Genomic DNA, 15,010 nt, shown 5'->3' on the forward strand with positions numbered 1-15,010 from the left:
CACTTCATAATATTTTACATAAGGCTGAAATATCAAGCCGATTGACCAAATGAGTCATCGAACTCAGTGGGTATGATATCGAATATCAACCCCGGACGGCCATCAAGTCTCAAATTTTAGCAGACTTTGTGGCTGATTTCACGCCAACCCTCGTACTCAAAGTCGAAAAAGAACTCTTGTTGAAATCGGGTATATCATTGAGGGTATGGACCCTTTTCATAGATGGGGCTTCAAACCTAAAAGGGTCTGCACTAGGCAGCATTTTAAAGCCGCCTACGGGTAGCACTATTAGGCAATCTATCAAAACTACTAGGTTGACTAACAAAGAGGCCGATTATGAGGCTATAATTGCAGGTCTCGAGTTAGCTAAAAGCATGGGAGAATTAGTCATTGAAGCCAAGTGTGACTCTTTACTGGTGGTAAATCAAGTAAAAAAAACCCTCGAAGTTCGAGAGGATAGAATGCAAAAGTATTTGGACAAACTACAGGTAACTTTGCACCGTTTCAAAGAATGGACTTTACAGCATATACCTCGAGAACAAAACAGTGAGGCCGATGCACTTGCAAATTTCGGATCATCGGTCGAGGAAGATGAGATCAACTCGGGGACTGTCGTTCAACTCTCGAGGTCTGTGATCGAAGAAATCCATGCAGAGATAAATTCTACAAGCTTAACTTGGGATTGGAGGAATAAGTATACTGAATACTTGGAGAACGGAAAACTCCCACTGGACCCTAAATATTTGAGGGGCCTGCGAACCAAAGCTGCTCGATTCACATCCACTACAGATGGAACATTTTACCGAAGGACATTCGATGGACCATTGGCAGTATGTTTAGGTCCAGGAGACACTGACTACATCCTACGTGAGATTCACAAGGGTACTTGTGGAAATCATTCTGGTGCCGATTGATTAGTCCGAAAAATAATCAGAGCAGGATATTATTGGATCGATATGGACAAAGATGCAAAGGAGTTTGTTCGAAAATGTGACAAATGTCAAAGGTTTGCACCGATGATCCATCGTCCCGTAGAGCAACTTCACTCAGTCCTATCCCCATGGCTATTCATGATATGGGGAATGGATATCGTCGGCCCTCTGCCATCGGCCCCATGTAAAGCTAAGTTCATTTTATTTATGACTGACTATTTCTCTAAATGGGTTGAAGTACAGGCGTTCGAGAAAGTAAGAGAGAAAGAGGTTATAGACTTCATCTGGGATCATATCGTATGCCGATTTGGGACACCCGCCAAAATAGTGTGTGACAATGGGAAACAATTTATCGGCAGCAAAGTGACAAAATTCCTCGATGACCATAAAATAAAAAGGATACTATCGACACTGTATCACCCTAGTGGGAACGGACGGGCCGAATCGACGAACAAGACTTTCATTCAAAACCTAAAGAAAAGGTTGAACGACGCTAAGGGAAAATGGAGAGAAATCCTACCCAAAGTTCTTTGGGAATATTGAACAACATCAAAATCCAGTATGGGGAAAACCCCGTTCTCCTTAGAATATAGCTCTGAAGCCTTGATTCCAGTCAAAATCGGGGAACCCAGTGCTAGGTATCGGTATACAACAGAAGAATCAAATCACGAGGCTATGAATACTAGCCTCGAATTATTAGATGAAAAAAAGAAGCTACTCTCGTCCAATTGGCCGCCCAATTGCAGCGGATCGAAATATACTATAACCGAAGAACCAATCTACGCCATTTTAAATTCGGGGACTTAGTGTTAAGGAAAGTCACCCTCAGCACCCGAAATCCAAATGAAGGAAAACTGGTTCCAAGCTGGGAAGGACCGTATCAGGTTCTGAAAAATGTCGGTAAAGGATCCTACAAGCTCGGTATCATAAACGGTAAACAACTGCCAAGCTATTGGAATGTGTCGCACCTAAAACGATACTACTGCTAAGGTACGACCTTCCCATGTTCGTTTATATTTCGAAACTAACCCTTGCCGGAGTTCGATCAGAAACAAGGATGGATCATTTAACACGAAGCCCTAGGTCTGAAAGCATCGATTGTGCTAACTTAGAGCAATTAAACAGTATCCGAGGCCTCTTTACAATCGATCTCGAATACTTGGGGGGGGGGGGGGCATTACCCCTCAAATATATGAAGTTCGATGCAGGAATGTTACTTTATAACAACAGGGTTCCGATAGGAAAATTTGTAAGAGCCAAATGGTCAAAACGAACCATGCTCATATAGTTGGCCCGATCCCTGACACAAAACATGAACACATGTATAATGACTTACAAAGAAAAATTTCCTCTTTACCGATATCTTATATCTAAGAAATATTCCTCTATTTCGAGATTTATCATGCAAACAGGCTTAAGGGACGACCATTACCCCATAAATCGGAGACTTCCAACCAAAAAATCAACGAGTCTGAGAAGCACTCACTCGACTACTAAGCCTACGGGCTACTCTTATTTTGAGTTTGAGAAATCACTCACTCAACCATTAAGCCTATGGGCTACATTACTTCGAGTTCGAATCACTCACTTGACTACTAAGCCTATGGGCTACTCTTATTTTGAGTTTGAGAAATCACTCACTGAACCATTAAGCCTATGGACTACATTACTTCGAGTTCGAATCACTCACTTGACTACTAAGACTACGGGCTACTCTTATTTTGAGTTTGAGAAATCACTCACTCAACCATTAAGCCTACGGGCTACGTTATTTCGAGTTCGAGAAAGCACTCACTCGACTACTAAGCCTACGGGCTACTATTATTTTGAGTTCGAGAAATCACTCACTCAACCATTAAGCCTATGGGCTACTCTTATTTTGAGTTCGAGAAATTACTTACTCAACCATTAAGCGTACAGGCTACGTTACTTCGAGTTCAAGGAAGCACTCACTCAACTACTAAGCCTACAGGCTACTATTATTTTGAGTTCGAGAAATCACTCACTCAACCATTAATCCTATGGGCTACGTTACTTCTATTTCGAATCACTCACTCGACTACTAAGCCTACGGGCTACTCCTATTTTGAGTTCGAGAAATCACTCACTCAACCATGAAGCCTACGTGCTACATTACTTCGAGTTCGAATCACTCACTTGATCATTAAGCCTACGGGCTACATTACTCGAGTTCGAATCACTCACTCGACCATTAAGCCTATGGGCTACATTACTTCGAGTTCGAATAATTCACTCGGTCATTAAGCCTACATGCTACATTGCTTCGAGTTCGAATCACTCACTCGACTACTAAGCCTACGGGCTACTCTTAGTTTGAGTTCGAGAAATCACTCACTCAACCATTAAGCCTAGGAGCTACATCACTTCGAGTTCGAGCAAGCACTCACTCGACTACTAAGACTACATGCTACTCTTATTTCGAGTTCGAGAAAATACACACTCGACCATTAAGCCTACGGGCTACATTACTTCGGGTTAGAATCACTCACTCTATCATTAAGCCTACGGGCTACGTTACTTCGAGTTCGAATCACTCACTCAATCATTAAGCCTACATGCTACATTACTTCGAGTTCGAATCACTCACTCGATCATTAAGCCTACAGGATATATTACTTCGAGTTCGAATCACTCACTCGATCATTAAGCCTACGGGCTACATTATTTCGAGTTTGAATCACTCGCTTGACTAATAAAGCCTACGGGTTACATTATTTCGAGTTCGAATCACTCGCTTGACTAATAAAGCCTATGGGTTACATCACTTCGAGTTCGAATCACTCGCTCGACTAATAAATCCTACGAGCTACATCACTTTGAGTTCAAGCAAGCACTCACTCGACTACTAAGCCTACGGTTATAAAGGCTACAAGGTCCAAATACGATCAAATTGCCTAAAGCCTTATGAAAATCTTCATAAGGCATGAATGAAACAAAATCTTCACGAGGCAGAGAATAAAACAAAGGAAAGTCGGGAAAAGAAAAGATCTTTATATATATACAAAAATGTTTACATTGTCCGAATAGGACCATACACAAAAAACACCAAAATGAAAACTAAGGGCTAAGTTTCTTGGTTAGCTACGGGGGCATTCTCTTCTCCATCTGGCTCCTCCCCACTCTCGGACCCACTCTTGCTCCCATCATCACCATCATCATCAGTGTCACCATCATCATCAACGGAAGCCAAGGCTTCAGCATCGGCTTTGAGCTCTTTATCCTTTTTTATCTCTTCGGTGAAATTGCAACCTCGAGAATGGATATCCTCGAGGGTCTCCTTTCGAGATCGACACTTAGCAAGTTCAGCAACCCAATGTGCTCGAGTGTTGGCGGTCTCGACTGCCTCTCTTGCTTGTACCTGAGCAGCTTCAGCATCGGACCGATAGAAGACCACGAATGCATCCGCATCAAGCTTTGTCTTTTCGGCGGCAGATTTGGCCTTGGCATGTTCGGAGGCCAACCAAGCCTCGAGCTCCTCTATTATTCTCACCTGAACCGAGCTTTTCTCCTTCATGATTTGAAGTTGGTTTTCGGCTGATGATAATTGGGCTCGAGCAGCCTCTTTCTCTGCAGCAAAGCGGTCCATACCTTCTTACCACTTCAAGTATTCTGCCTTTATCACATCGACCTCCTCACAGAGTTTCCCAATCATCTCAAGTTTCTGCTGCAGCTGTGAGACCAAAAAATTAGCCATCATTCTGATATTGAGCCCATAAGCTTTTAATAGTATCATTACCTGCTCGGACAGATCGGTATGATCTTGGTGAGCCTTGGCCAACCCAGCTCGAAGGTCTTTAATCTCCTCTCCCCTTTTCCCTAAGAGGAGTTTAAGGGCATTCCTTTCCTTCATGACCAATTTGAAGGTCGGCCTCGTATCGACGCAGCTCGGCTAGAGACCGAGAACATCAACTTTTGTGGCCTGAAAAGAAAGAAGAAACGAAGTTAGAAAAGAAAAACAATCATAAAGGTAATACCAATGAAGTAAGTTAAGGCTTACCCAATTCAAAGCCTGCTGCACTCCGAGGAAAAGATCTGATGCATCACTAGTGGAGGCAACGTCCTCAACACCGGTAAACAAATCACGAAAAAGGTCCTCTCCTTCATGAGATACATCTACCTTGAAGGCCCCCATTGCTTGGGCTTCCCGAATCGCCCCTTCGGAAAAATAGGGAAAGTGGGCGAGTCTTCGATTACTACTGCCCCAAGTGAGTCGCTAGGGGCGTTCTCTTTGGTTTGAAGAGATTCAGGGACGGCCCCTTCGGACATATCCACCATCTGTTGAATTCAATGGGAGATATCCTCGATTTTCAATGGCTCGGGGACTTTGCCCGTATCTTTCTCCGATATACCCTCAGTTTGAGGCGGAGGCCTGTAAACCACCACAGATCCAACTGCCTATGGGGCATCGATGGTATTCTTCACTAGGGCCACCAGTATGGACCCGTCGTATTCTTCTTCCTCGTCTTCATCCCTTAGACGTCGAATCGATTCTAAGGTTAAAGGGATGGTATTCTTCCTCAACTTACGAGCCTTCAGTTTTGGGCTTTCGAAAGCAGAGGCCCTTTTTCTCTTATTGTCCTTCGCTGGTTTAGAAACTGGGGCCAAAGTTTCCTCCTCACCGGACAAGGGTCTCAAAACCGCATCCATGCCAGACCTACACACAAGAAAATTGATTTGAGTGTATGGAAAACAGTTTGAACTATCAATGAGGCTGGAAATGAGGTTACCATGATTTTTGGCCTCCCATCGGCCCTTTGACAAATCGCGCCATGAGCGCTCGGCGTACGTAGAAGTCGAAGCCAGAGCCCGTACCCAGTCCTTGAGGTCGGAAACCGCACCGGGCATCCAAGGAATTGCTGCACTACAAAAGGGGATATAAGTAAGAAAGGAAACGAAGGGGCAAAACAATGGGAGATTACAGCAGAGTTACACTTACGCTTCATATTCCATTCTTTGGGAAATAGCATCTTCTCGGTCGGTATAAGGTCCGACGTCTTCACTCGAATGAACCTTCCCATCTAGCCTCGATCCTTGACCTTATCTATGCTCGAGAACAGATCCTTGGTGCCCTGGCATTGTAGTTTTATTAACCCGTTTCGAAAGACATCCTCTCGATTTTGTTCACAAAGAAACGAATCAAAATAATGATCCGCCAAAAAGAAGGATGGATTTGGCCTAAGGTTATTTGATATTTACGGAAAAAATCAATAATAATTGGGCCGAGGAGGCCTAACGTGAAAGGGTAAGTGTACACACATAAAAACCCTTTCACGTGAGTAGTAATATCCTCTTCGGGAGAGGGGACTACCACTTCTTTGTTCTCCCCGGTTCGAGATACCCCCGGTTATCGAACACATATACCTCGATACTGGCTCACATCGCCCAGGAACCGACGAGCCTTTGTCGACCTTAAAATTGGAGGTAAGAACACATGCCACGGGAACGCACTCCTTAAGCCGTGGATCCATCGTTGTTTTATCGGCAACAGACTAGGAAGAAGAAACTTTTTCTTTTTGGGGAACGATTTTTAATGTTTTCACCATTTTTGGATTTAAAGAAGGAGATATCAAAGATATGGTGCTTTAAAGAAAGATTTTGCAGTAGAAAACACAAAAGGAAAATTTTGTAGACTTACAGATGAATTCAAAAGGTGCGAGAAAGAAGTTAGAAAATTTAGAGTTTGGAGATATAAAAGTGATTAAAAATGAAAAAGGGGTTATTTATAGGTTGAGCAGTGGCAGTTCAATTTCGATAATGGCCGACCATCATTTGACACACATTAAATTCCTCGGTAAACTAAACCAATGGGACAGCTATCACACACGTCATGATCGGACTCGATGCAAACATCAGTATATATCTAATCGTACCGATGAAAAATCATGTCATTTCTCGCTATATCCTTCCCGAGAAACGAGGGGACTATCTGTATACGGTCAAAACTGGTTAGTCCTTCGTACGAACTGGTCGAAATGGTAATGCTTTAGATCGAAGAGCGTCTTCATAATATCAGGTTGAGGTCTGAAGTCAGGTCATCAAGCTTCGAGCCCTAGGGACCGATCAATGTAGAGCTCGTTATCATTATCGAGCTCGATTCCAAATCGAACTATGATGCGAAGTGGAGTTATCGAGCTTATGAGGCAGAGACCGACCAACATTGACCCCGAATCAATACAAGGCTACGAGTCAGAATCGAGCTCGAGTCAAGATCGAGAGCTCGACTCGATATCAAGCTCGAGAAATAACGAGCTCATAGACAAGAGCCATTGCAACTGCATTAGAGGAGAAAATTATGGCAGGAATTATGGAAAAACTATTTATCATGGGTCTCCCACTATGTATTTTTAATTATATCTAAACTAGGATCCCTCCACTATAAAGTGGATGGTTATTATTTCTGTAAGGGACAGAGTTCACATACATTCTAACCGAGATATCATACACTCCCATATTGAAGAGTTATCCTTTTTAGTTTCATAGATTGATTCATCTTGCTTAATCCATAAATCATCTTCTTTCCAACTTTGCTTATTTTTTATTTTCTACGGTCAACACTCGATATTTATATTTACTCTTATGATTTGTGTCAAGTTATACCACATACCCTTAGAACTACGTACAAATTCAACTCTATCCATTTTTCGGGAAAACAACTACACCGCAACTATTGTTTCTTTCGATTGCACTAATTTTCAGTACAGAGTCAAGTACAAGACTCTGTTCACTGATGATAAGTCTACGCCACTAGAGGAGACTGTCACAGCCGCCGAGGTCCGCCCTATGCCACCTGATCAAAATAAAACTATGCCAGAAAACGACTTTCGCATGTACGATATGGTTGATGTATTTGACAACGATGGCTGGTGGATTGGATTTATATATTGGAAAATTGGAACAAAGTGCTATGTCTACTTTCCTACTACTGGGGATAAAATTGCATATCTTTCTGATGTGTTGAGATTTCATCAAGAGACAAGAATGGTCTAATGGCAAGTGGAATTCTTCCATTAAATGGTAGGATGTTGACTTATATTGATTTTGCTTTCAAGAAATTAGCGTTTCTATTTTGAACAAACTTTTGATATACTGTAGTATAATATGAATGTTGCTTAATCACTCTCCTTGTGCGATATTGAAAAAATTCCAGTTTAGTCGCATAGTTGTTATGTATGTGTGTTGGTAAAGATTTTGATATGCTGTGGGCCTGTGTCAAGCATATGTTGAGGAAATAGCTGAATGAAATACTTATAGTGAAAAACGAGAACATATAATTCGTTATTGTTTTAGCCTGTCGTGTTATGCGTTTCCAAATTGTCCTTAATTCTGAATTTTACAATAACTTTTATTGTTCTAAATAAGATGCAGTGTTCTTCTTTCAAAACAAGGATCTGATGTATCCGGAGTTTATATTAAATCATATTAATTTAACATGATTAAGTAATTTAATAAGGTCAAATATATGTTACTTAAGCATGGGTCTTAGAGGTCTATATGTAAACAGGTATTATGCTTCTATAGTGGTTTGGTGTAATACCAGATAAATAGTAATATCCACTCACTTTGCAAAACTAATCCCCCTCCCTATTTCGATTCATCCATGAAAAAAATACAAAACTAACAGAACTACCACCTCCTCAGACATTATTTAAATACATTATTTTCCTTCTTTCTATTATTATTATAATCTTATTATTCTACTCTTTAGAATTTAAACCTAACGATCCTCTAAATACGTTAAACCATAAAGGTTTGCATGAACTATTCATCCTATTCCCTTGTTGCACCGACTCTCTCGCTCTCCCACTCCCACTTTCACTCCCGCTTACTTCTATATATATATATACATGATCCACGAAGATGTCAGGCAAATAAAATATATTGCGCAATTCAAATAGAAAACATTAAAAAAAATCAAAAAAAAAAAACTAACTAAAAGGGATAGGGGCTGAGTAAAATAATCTGTGGTTCTTTGTTAGATTTCCTCTGGTTGTCAATCTCAACACAGAGCCATGGTTAAGTTTTCCAAGAATTCCATGGTTCTGTGCTTTTGGTTAGTCATTGTTTTTGTAATCTCTTGTACAAATGCTGTTAGGCTTAAGAAATTTGATCACCCCACTAAAGGTGATGGCACTCTTAACTTCTTGGTTCTTGGTGACTGGGGAAGAAAGGGTACCTTTAATCAATCTCACGTAGCTCACAAGGTACCATCTTTTTTTATCTTTTGTCTTTCATCAACTTAATTTGGAGTTTCTAATATTTGAGTGTATAAACAACTCATCTAAAAGCTTAATCTATTAGAAAGAGTTCACTTTTATTTACTTAATTATATCTTCAATGTTTCTTCACGTGTCCGCTTGATCTTTTTATGGGCCTACACGTACATGGAAATTCAGGGGGTGGTGGTCATGGGCGGAGCTAGAAGGTTAAGTACGAATTAGGCCGAATTCAATAGCTTTAGTCAAAATCCTATATTTGTATTGAGAGATTTAATAAATATATACAAAAAATTAAATTTAGAACATAATGACATCTGATATCACTATCCTAGAAGTTAGAACCCTTAAAGTTCAAAGACCGACTCCGTCTTTGGTGGAGTGAAATTTGAACGCATGACTTATGTCTGCTATGGTACTATTTTGCATTAAATTGTTCGATAAGCTCGTCACACAATTCAATTGTTTCACTAAAAAGGGATCTAGGCAAAACTGAATATACTTCTTTTGGATGCAGATGGGAAGAATCGGAGAGGAGCTAAACATTGATTTTGTAGTATCAACTGGTGATAATTTCTATGATAACGGATTGACAGGGGTGCACGATCCAAATTTTGTAGAGTCATTTACTAATATATATACAGCAAAGAGCTTACAGAAACAATGGTATAGTGGTAAGTTCCCAAATATTATACTACAAATAAACACACTGCGATTTTATGACATTTTAATATGTCTGAAATATGTCTTAAAATTGTAATTTTCTGCAGTATTAGGCAATCATGATTACAGAGGAAATGTAGAAGCGCAACTCAGTCCTTGCCTTAGGAAAATTGATAGAAGATGGCTTTGTTTAAGGTCTTTCATAGTTAATGCAGGTGCATAATCTCTTCTTTTCTCCTCTTTTCTCAGTCTTAAATTTTCTATTTATTAAGTTAATTAATATGTCTGTAGTTCTGATATTAAAAAAAAAAAAAAATTATCCTTTTTGTTCTTTGAAGAAATTGCTGAAATATTCATGGTGGATACAACTCCATTCGTACAAGATTATTTCACGAATCCTAAGGATCATACCTATGATTGGCGAGGTGTGATCCCTCCACACACATACACTGCAAACATATTAAAAGTAAGTTGAATTTAGGCTTTTCTTATATATATGGATTCTGAAGATAATATTATAAATTTTAAATTATTTGTTTATAATTAGGATGTTGAAAAAGCATTGAGTGAATCAACGGCAAGATGGAAAATAGTAGTAGGTCATCACGCCATTAGAAGTGTTGGACATCATGGCGACACTCAAGTACTTGTGGATCGCCTTCTTCCTATGCTTAGGGTACATAACTTTTCTTTCTTCCCATTGCACCAATCTCGATATATATATATACACACACAGAATCAAACTCTAAATCCTGAGTTCGCATCCATTCCACTAAATTTGGAATTGGTCAACTTCCACCCATCATTTCTGTGATAAGAAGTGCAAATTTAATTTCTTGCCGCGCGAGTTTTTAACTTTGATTTCTCTCGTTAAATTGTCAGGCATACAATGTTGATTTTTACATGAATGGACACGACCACTGCCTTGAACATATTAGCGACACCGAAAGGTAAGAGTAAAGTTCAAATCTTGCAATACTTTGATATTCAACACGTTTCTTTCCTCTTATTTTTGTGACGACGTATTTTGGTTGAAATTGCAGTCCTATTCAATTTTTAACAAGTGGGGCAGGGTCAAAGGCATGGAGAGGAGATGTGAAAGGATTAAATAGAGCAGACGTGAACTTTTTCCATGATGGACAAGGTTTCATGTCGGTACAGTTAACACCAACAGAGGCTAAGATCAAGTACTATGATGTTTTTGGTAGAGTGCTACATAGATGGAATAGGTCCAAGTTGCTTCACTCAGCTATTTAGTTTTTCGTTTACTTTTAAAACAACAAAGCTAATATTGGCTGTAAATTAAATACTCAAGTTATTAGATGTAGAAGAGAACAGATCTCACAAAACCAATTTAGTTTTGTGAGAGTAGTTTTCTCCGACTTTTAGGTCTCATTTGGTTTGATGTATTAGAGGAAATAATCATGGCGTAAAATTTGATATTGCTTTATTCATTTGATATTACGATATTGTTTTATACCTACTATAATATAAGTATGAAATAAAATAGATTTAACACCAAAACAACACACCCTTATATATTTTCCTAAAATTTATCGCCAACACCCATTAAATTTTACTAAATTTAAAAATTAAACCAACCCCTGGTTACATTTCATATCAGCAATACATGGCACCAACCCCTGGATACATTCCGTTTTCAGTAATACAGGGTGCCAACCCCTGGTTACATTTCCTTCTCAGTAATACAGGGTGCCAACCCCTAGTTACATTTCCTCTCAGTAATACAGGGTGCCAACCCCTGATTATATTTCCTTCTCGGTAATACAAGGTGCCAACCTCTGGTTATATTTCCTTTTAGTAACATAGGCTATACCACTCCCTAGTTGATTTGAACTTAAATACAGGGTACACCACTCCCTGATATCTTTATTAATATAGGGTACACCATTCCAAAAAAAAATCATCTTCATGTTTTCCCAAAACACTGCTGAAATACCAGCGAAATTCCAGCAAAAACCAATCCAAAACCATGCTGAAAATAGTCCCAAAAACGTCATCTATCAACAACAAAAAATCAGCAATAAATCTTTGCTAAACATGCCCGAGAAACTGCCTGAATCAGCCCCAAAAATAACCCCCAAAAGCCAGCAAAAGTCTATTTTAACCCGCTGCCGAAACCGCTCTAAAACAGTCCAAAATACTCCAAACGATGCTGCCAAAAACCAACTGAAAAACCTAGTTGAAACAGCCCCCAAAACACCATTTAAACCGAGCTTCTCACCTCCAAAACACCATAAAAAAGTAGCTAAAATTTCTGAGTCGAGTTGAGGTCCGAGTGGAGTTCGAGAGGTGGGTCGTTAATGGTCTTGTTCGCTTTTGAATTTCAGAGCTGTAAAATATTGAAAGTTCAGATTCAAAACTTTGAGGTTCATTCCTGTTCTTAATCTTGATAAATGTTGACATTGATATTCTATATTATGGATCATGTGCTTGAATGAAGTTTTATTCTCGTCCTCGTGTTAATATTTTTAGTTCAATGCCTATATCACTTTTTATCTCTATGTTGTTCTATTGTGGAATCATGTTGATATAGGTATTTATTTGTAAAAATATTTCCATCACCACATTGCATTAACGTAGCACGCTCTGGGAAGAGGAATTTCGGGCACATTGTTAAAGAATTTAGGCTAAGAGTTAACTTCTTTAGCTTCTATTTGTTGGGACCAAGTTTGATGAGTTATGGGGTCTAGTTTCAAACAAAAGATTTGGGCCAAATAAGATAAGTTCTGTAGAGGCCCAATACAATACAAAGACGTCCAATTTGATTTGTATGCTGGTCAATTTGTTTTCTCAAAGGACAAATGTAGTAATTTTTTTTCAAAAGTAATAGCGTGCTAATAATCCTTTGTCATGACTGCGAATTCGCTTGCGTAGCGCTGTTATGACAAAATTAATAAATTTCGTTTCGATCACGCATTCGCTTGCGTAGTGTAGTTATGACATCTTATTATTCAAAATATTCTTGAATAATCAAGCATTAAAATCGGATAGGTAAAACATGAAAATCCATTAAAACACAGTTTGTTCAAAAATAATATAAGCCAAATATAGTCAATAAAGCGACCGTGCTAGAACTAGAATAAATGGGAGGGGCCAACCGAGACGGGCTGAATATATACAAATATTAAATTTAGAACTCAGTCACTAACACTCGAGGTCGTTGGTACAGAATAGTTTGTTACAATTTGAGTCATATAACCAGTGGTGGAGCCACATTCAATCAAGGAGTGTCAATCGACACCTCTTCACCGCAAAATTACACTGTATTACTAGATAATATTTTTTATTTTATGTATATTTATTATATGTAGACTCCCCTTAACTTTTCGATGTATCTAAATTTTTATACTTTGATACCCCTTGGTGAATATTCTGGTTCCGCCACTGCATATAACCACTGAACCAAGAATAGGGTGAGGAGGATTTGTTTTTTGGGTGAACAAATGGCGACCCTAACATTTAAATCTGGTAAAATAATTTAAAGTTAAAGTGGTAAATGTTGGATTTTTTCTAGAGGGTGTGAATGAGAAATGGAAGAGACACATTTTGAATTGCATCTCTTTATCTCACCCTTTCATTATCTATAAATTTAGAAGCTTAGCCTCATTTTTTATACATGAAAAATCTGAAAATTTCTTCCTTCTTCTCTATATTGTTGTATTGTTTTTCCAAATAAACAAAGTGTCAAGTGTGATTTGCTTCGTTTGTTGAGTTCGCCGAAGTTCTGTAATTTTGATTGCCAGTATTACAGAATAGTTTTTCCGTTTTATCTTGGAAGGAAGTAATCCATAACCTTAAACAACAGTGAGAGAATTAAATTCCTTAAGAACACATAAGCAACTTGTGGACTTGGAATTATTTTACAATTTGTTTATTTAACTAACTTTCTTTTTCCCTCTGATTTCGAACACAGGAATACTAACAATCTTGAGGAATTTAGTTTGTCGGTTGATAACAAAGAAAGAAAAAGACACGAAGTGGAAGTCGTCTATCAAATGATAGAGCAATTTTATTTTGTTTGTTCGTTCTAGATATTGACGCGCACTTTGCGGCTAGAATACAGAAATGGAATTGTTATACTCCAATTGTTAAAACTTGAGAATATGAGAAAGAAAAACTGAAGGATTTTAAATATTAAAAGAAATGGTACTCCAAAAATTATTTATGCCATTACAAAGAATGGATGCACATGGACACTTTGCTGCAACGTTAAGAGATAAGTTTGTGGTGGCCTATTTGATCTTTTGTTCTCAATTCCTGTTTTTCCACAACTTCTCATCATCGTTTATTACTGTGGTTTTTTGATATTTTGGTTCCTTATTTTCCTTACGAAAATGCAATCCAAGTTTTGCATCTTAAAGTATCATGGAACTCAGGGGCGGAGCCATAATGCAGTTTGTGGGTTCGACCGAATCCGATAACTTTTGTTCAAATCTTGTATTTGTATTTAAAAATTCAATGAATATGTACAAAATATTAATTTAGAACCCAATAACTTAAAATGATTATAATCTCGAACCCATAAGGTTCAAATCCTAGCTCCGGCTCTGATGAAACTAATCTGATGTAAACCAGTCAGTTTCTTTTCTCTTTGTCTTCCATCGTCTAATGCAAAGATATTGGTCAGACTATAACAAAGGTTGTGAGTTTGAACAGGAAAACATATATGATGTGCAATACAGATATTATGGCAAGTGTTAATGGCTGGAAAAATCAGAATTTAATCACTGTAAAATAAAAATAGTGAAGGTGACGATTTAAGAAGAAAGTGACAATATATCGGGTTCTACTTTCTTTACTCTTCATAATTTTAATTTTTAACCCTCTGTGATTTATGATATCTTGCTTCTATAAATATTAGGGTAAATGTTTATTATGTAATGATCTCATGTTACAAAATTAGAATTATAATGCATGATTAGGAATAACATGTGTTTGCGGTTAATTTTGTTATTCCTTTGACCAAATGAAAAACTATTAATAGTTGATATATAAATTTAGTAGCATGTATGAATTATGTAAAAGATTATTTCCAAAGTTTGTAAGTTATGAAGTACGCTTACAGTATTAATATTTGGAAATTATTTTGATCATGATATTTTATATGTATATTAATTTGGATCAATAAAGATATACATATGTTAGTTTGATAAGAAT

General features: G+C 38.2%; 2 protein-coding genes across 3 annotated transcripts; one reads left to right on the forward strand and one right to left on the reverse strand.

The window, feature by feature from the left end:
• Window positions 1-4,017: 4,017 nt before the first annotated feature.
• LOC138894145 (uncharacterized) lies at window positions 4,018-4,539 on the reverse strand. The gene has a single exon (XM_070178826.1). The coding sequence runs from the start codon at window positions 4,537-4,539 to the stop codon at window positions 4,018-4,020; it is 522 nt and encodes a 173-aa protein (XP_070034927.1).
• A 4,268-nt stretch (window positions 4,540-8,807) lies between these two features.
• On the forward strand, window positions 8,808-11,279 carry LOC104100305 (purple acid phosphatase 17-like). Of its 2 annotated transcripts, none has more exons than XM_009607514.4 (7): window positions 8,808-9,154; window positions 9,684-9,840; window positions 9,937-10,044; window positions 10,168-10,295; window positions 10,377-10,505; window positions 10,712-10,779; window positions 10,873-11,279. In XM_009607514.4, exons 1-7 carry the CDS (start codon window positions 8,963-8,965, stop codon window positions 11,084-11,086), a joined length of 996 nt encoding a protein of 331 aa, XP_009605809.1. In that variant the 5' UTR covers window positions 8,808-8,962; the 3' UTR covers window positions 11,087-11,279. The 2 variants fall into 2 exon arrangements, with proteins under 2 accessions (XP_009605809.1, XP_009605810.1); XM_009607515.4 differs by lacking the exon at window positions 8,808-9,154 and adding an exon at window positions 9,257-9,581.
• The last annotated feature ends 3,731 nt before the right edge of the window (window positions 11,280-15,010 follow it).

The sequence above is a fragment of the Nicotiana tomentosiformis genome, chromosome 6, assembly GCF_000390325.3.
Source record: "Nicotiana tomentosiformis chromosome 6, ASM39032v3, whole genome shotgun sequence".
Lineage (NCBI taxonomy): Eukaryota > Viridiplantae > Streptophyta > Magnoliopsida > Solanales > Solanaceae > Nicotiana > Nicotiana tomentosiformis.

Excerpts from the sequence above, each read along its gene's own strand:
- LOC138894145 (XM_070178826.1), bottom strand. The coding sequence starts at position 4,539 with ATGGACCGCTTTGCTGCAGAGAAAGAGGCTGCTCGAGCCCAATTATCA.
- LOC104100305 (XM_009607514.4), top strand. The coding sequence starts at position 8,963 with ATGGTTAAGTTTTCCAAGAATTCCATGGTTCTGTGCTTTTGGTTAGTC. Across the intron at positions 10,045-10,167 it reads GTCTTTCATAGTTAATGCAG|AAATTGCTGAAATATTCATG; the intron begins GTGCATAATCTC and ends TGTTCTTTGAAG. Across the intron at positions 10,506-10,711 it reads GCCTTCTTCCTATGCTTAGG|GCATACAATGTTGATTTTTA; the intron begins GTACATAACTTT and ends TTAAATTGTCAG.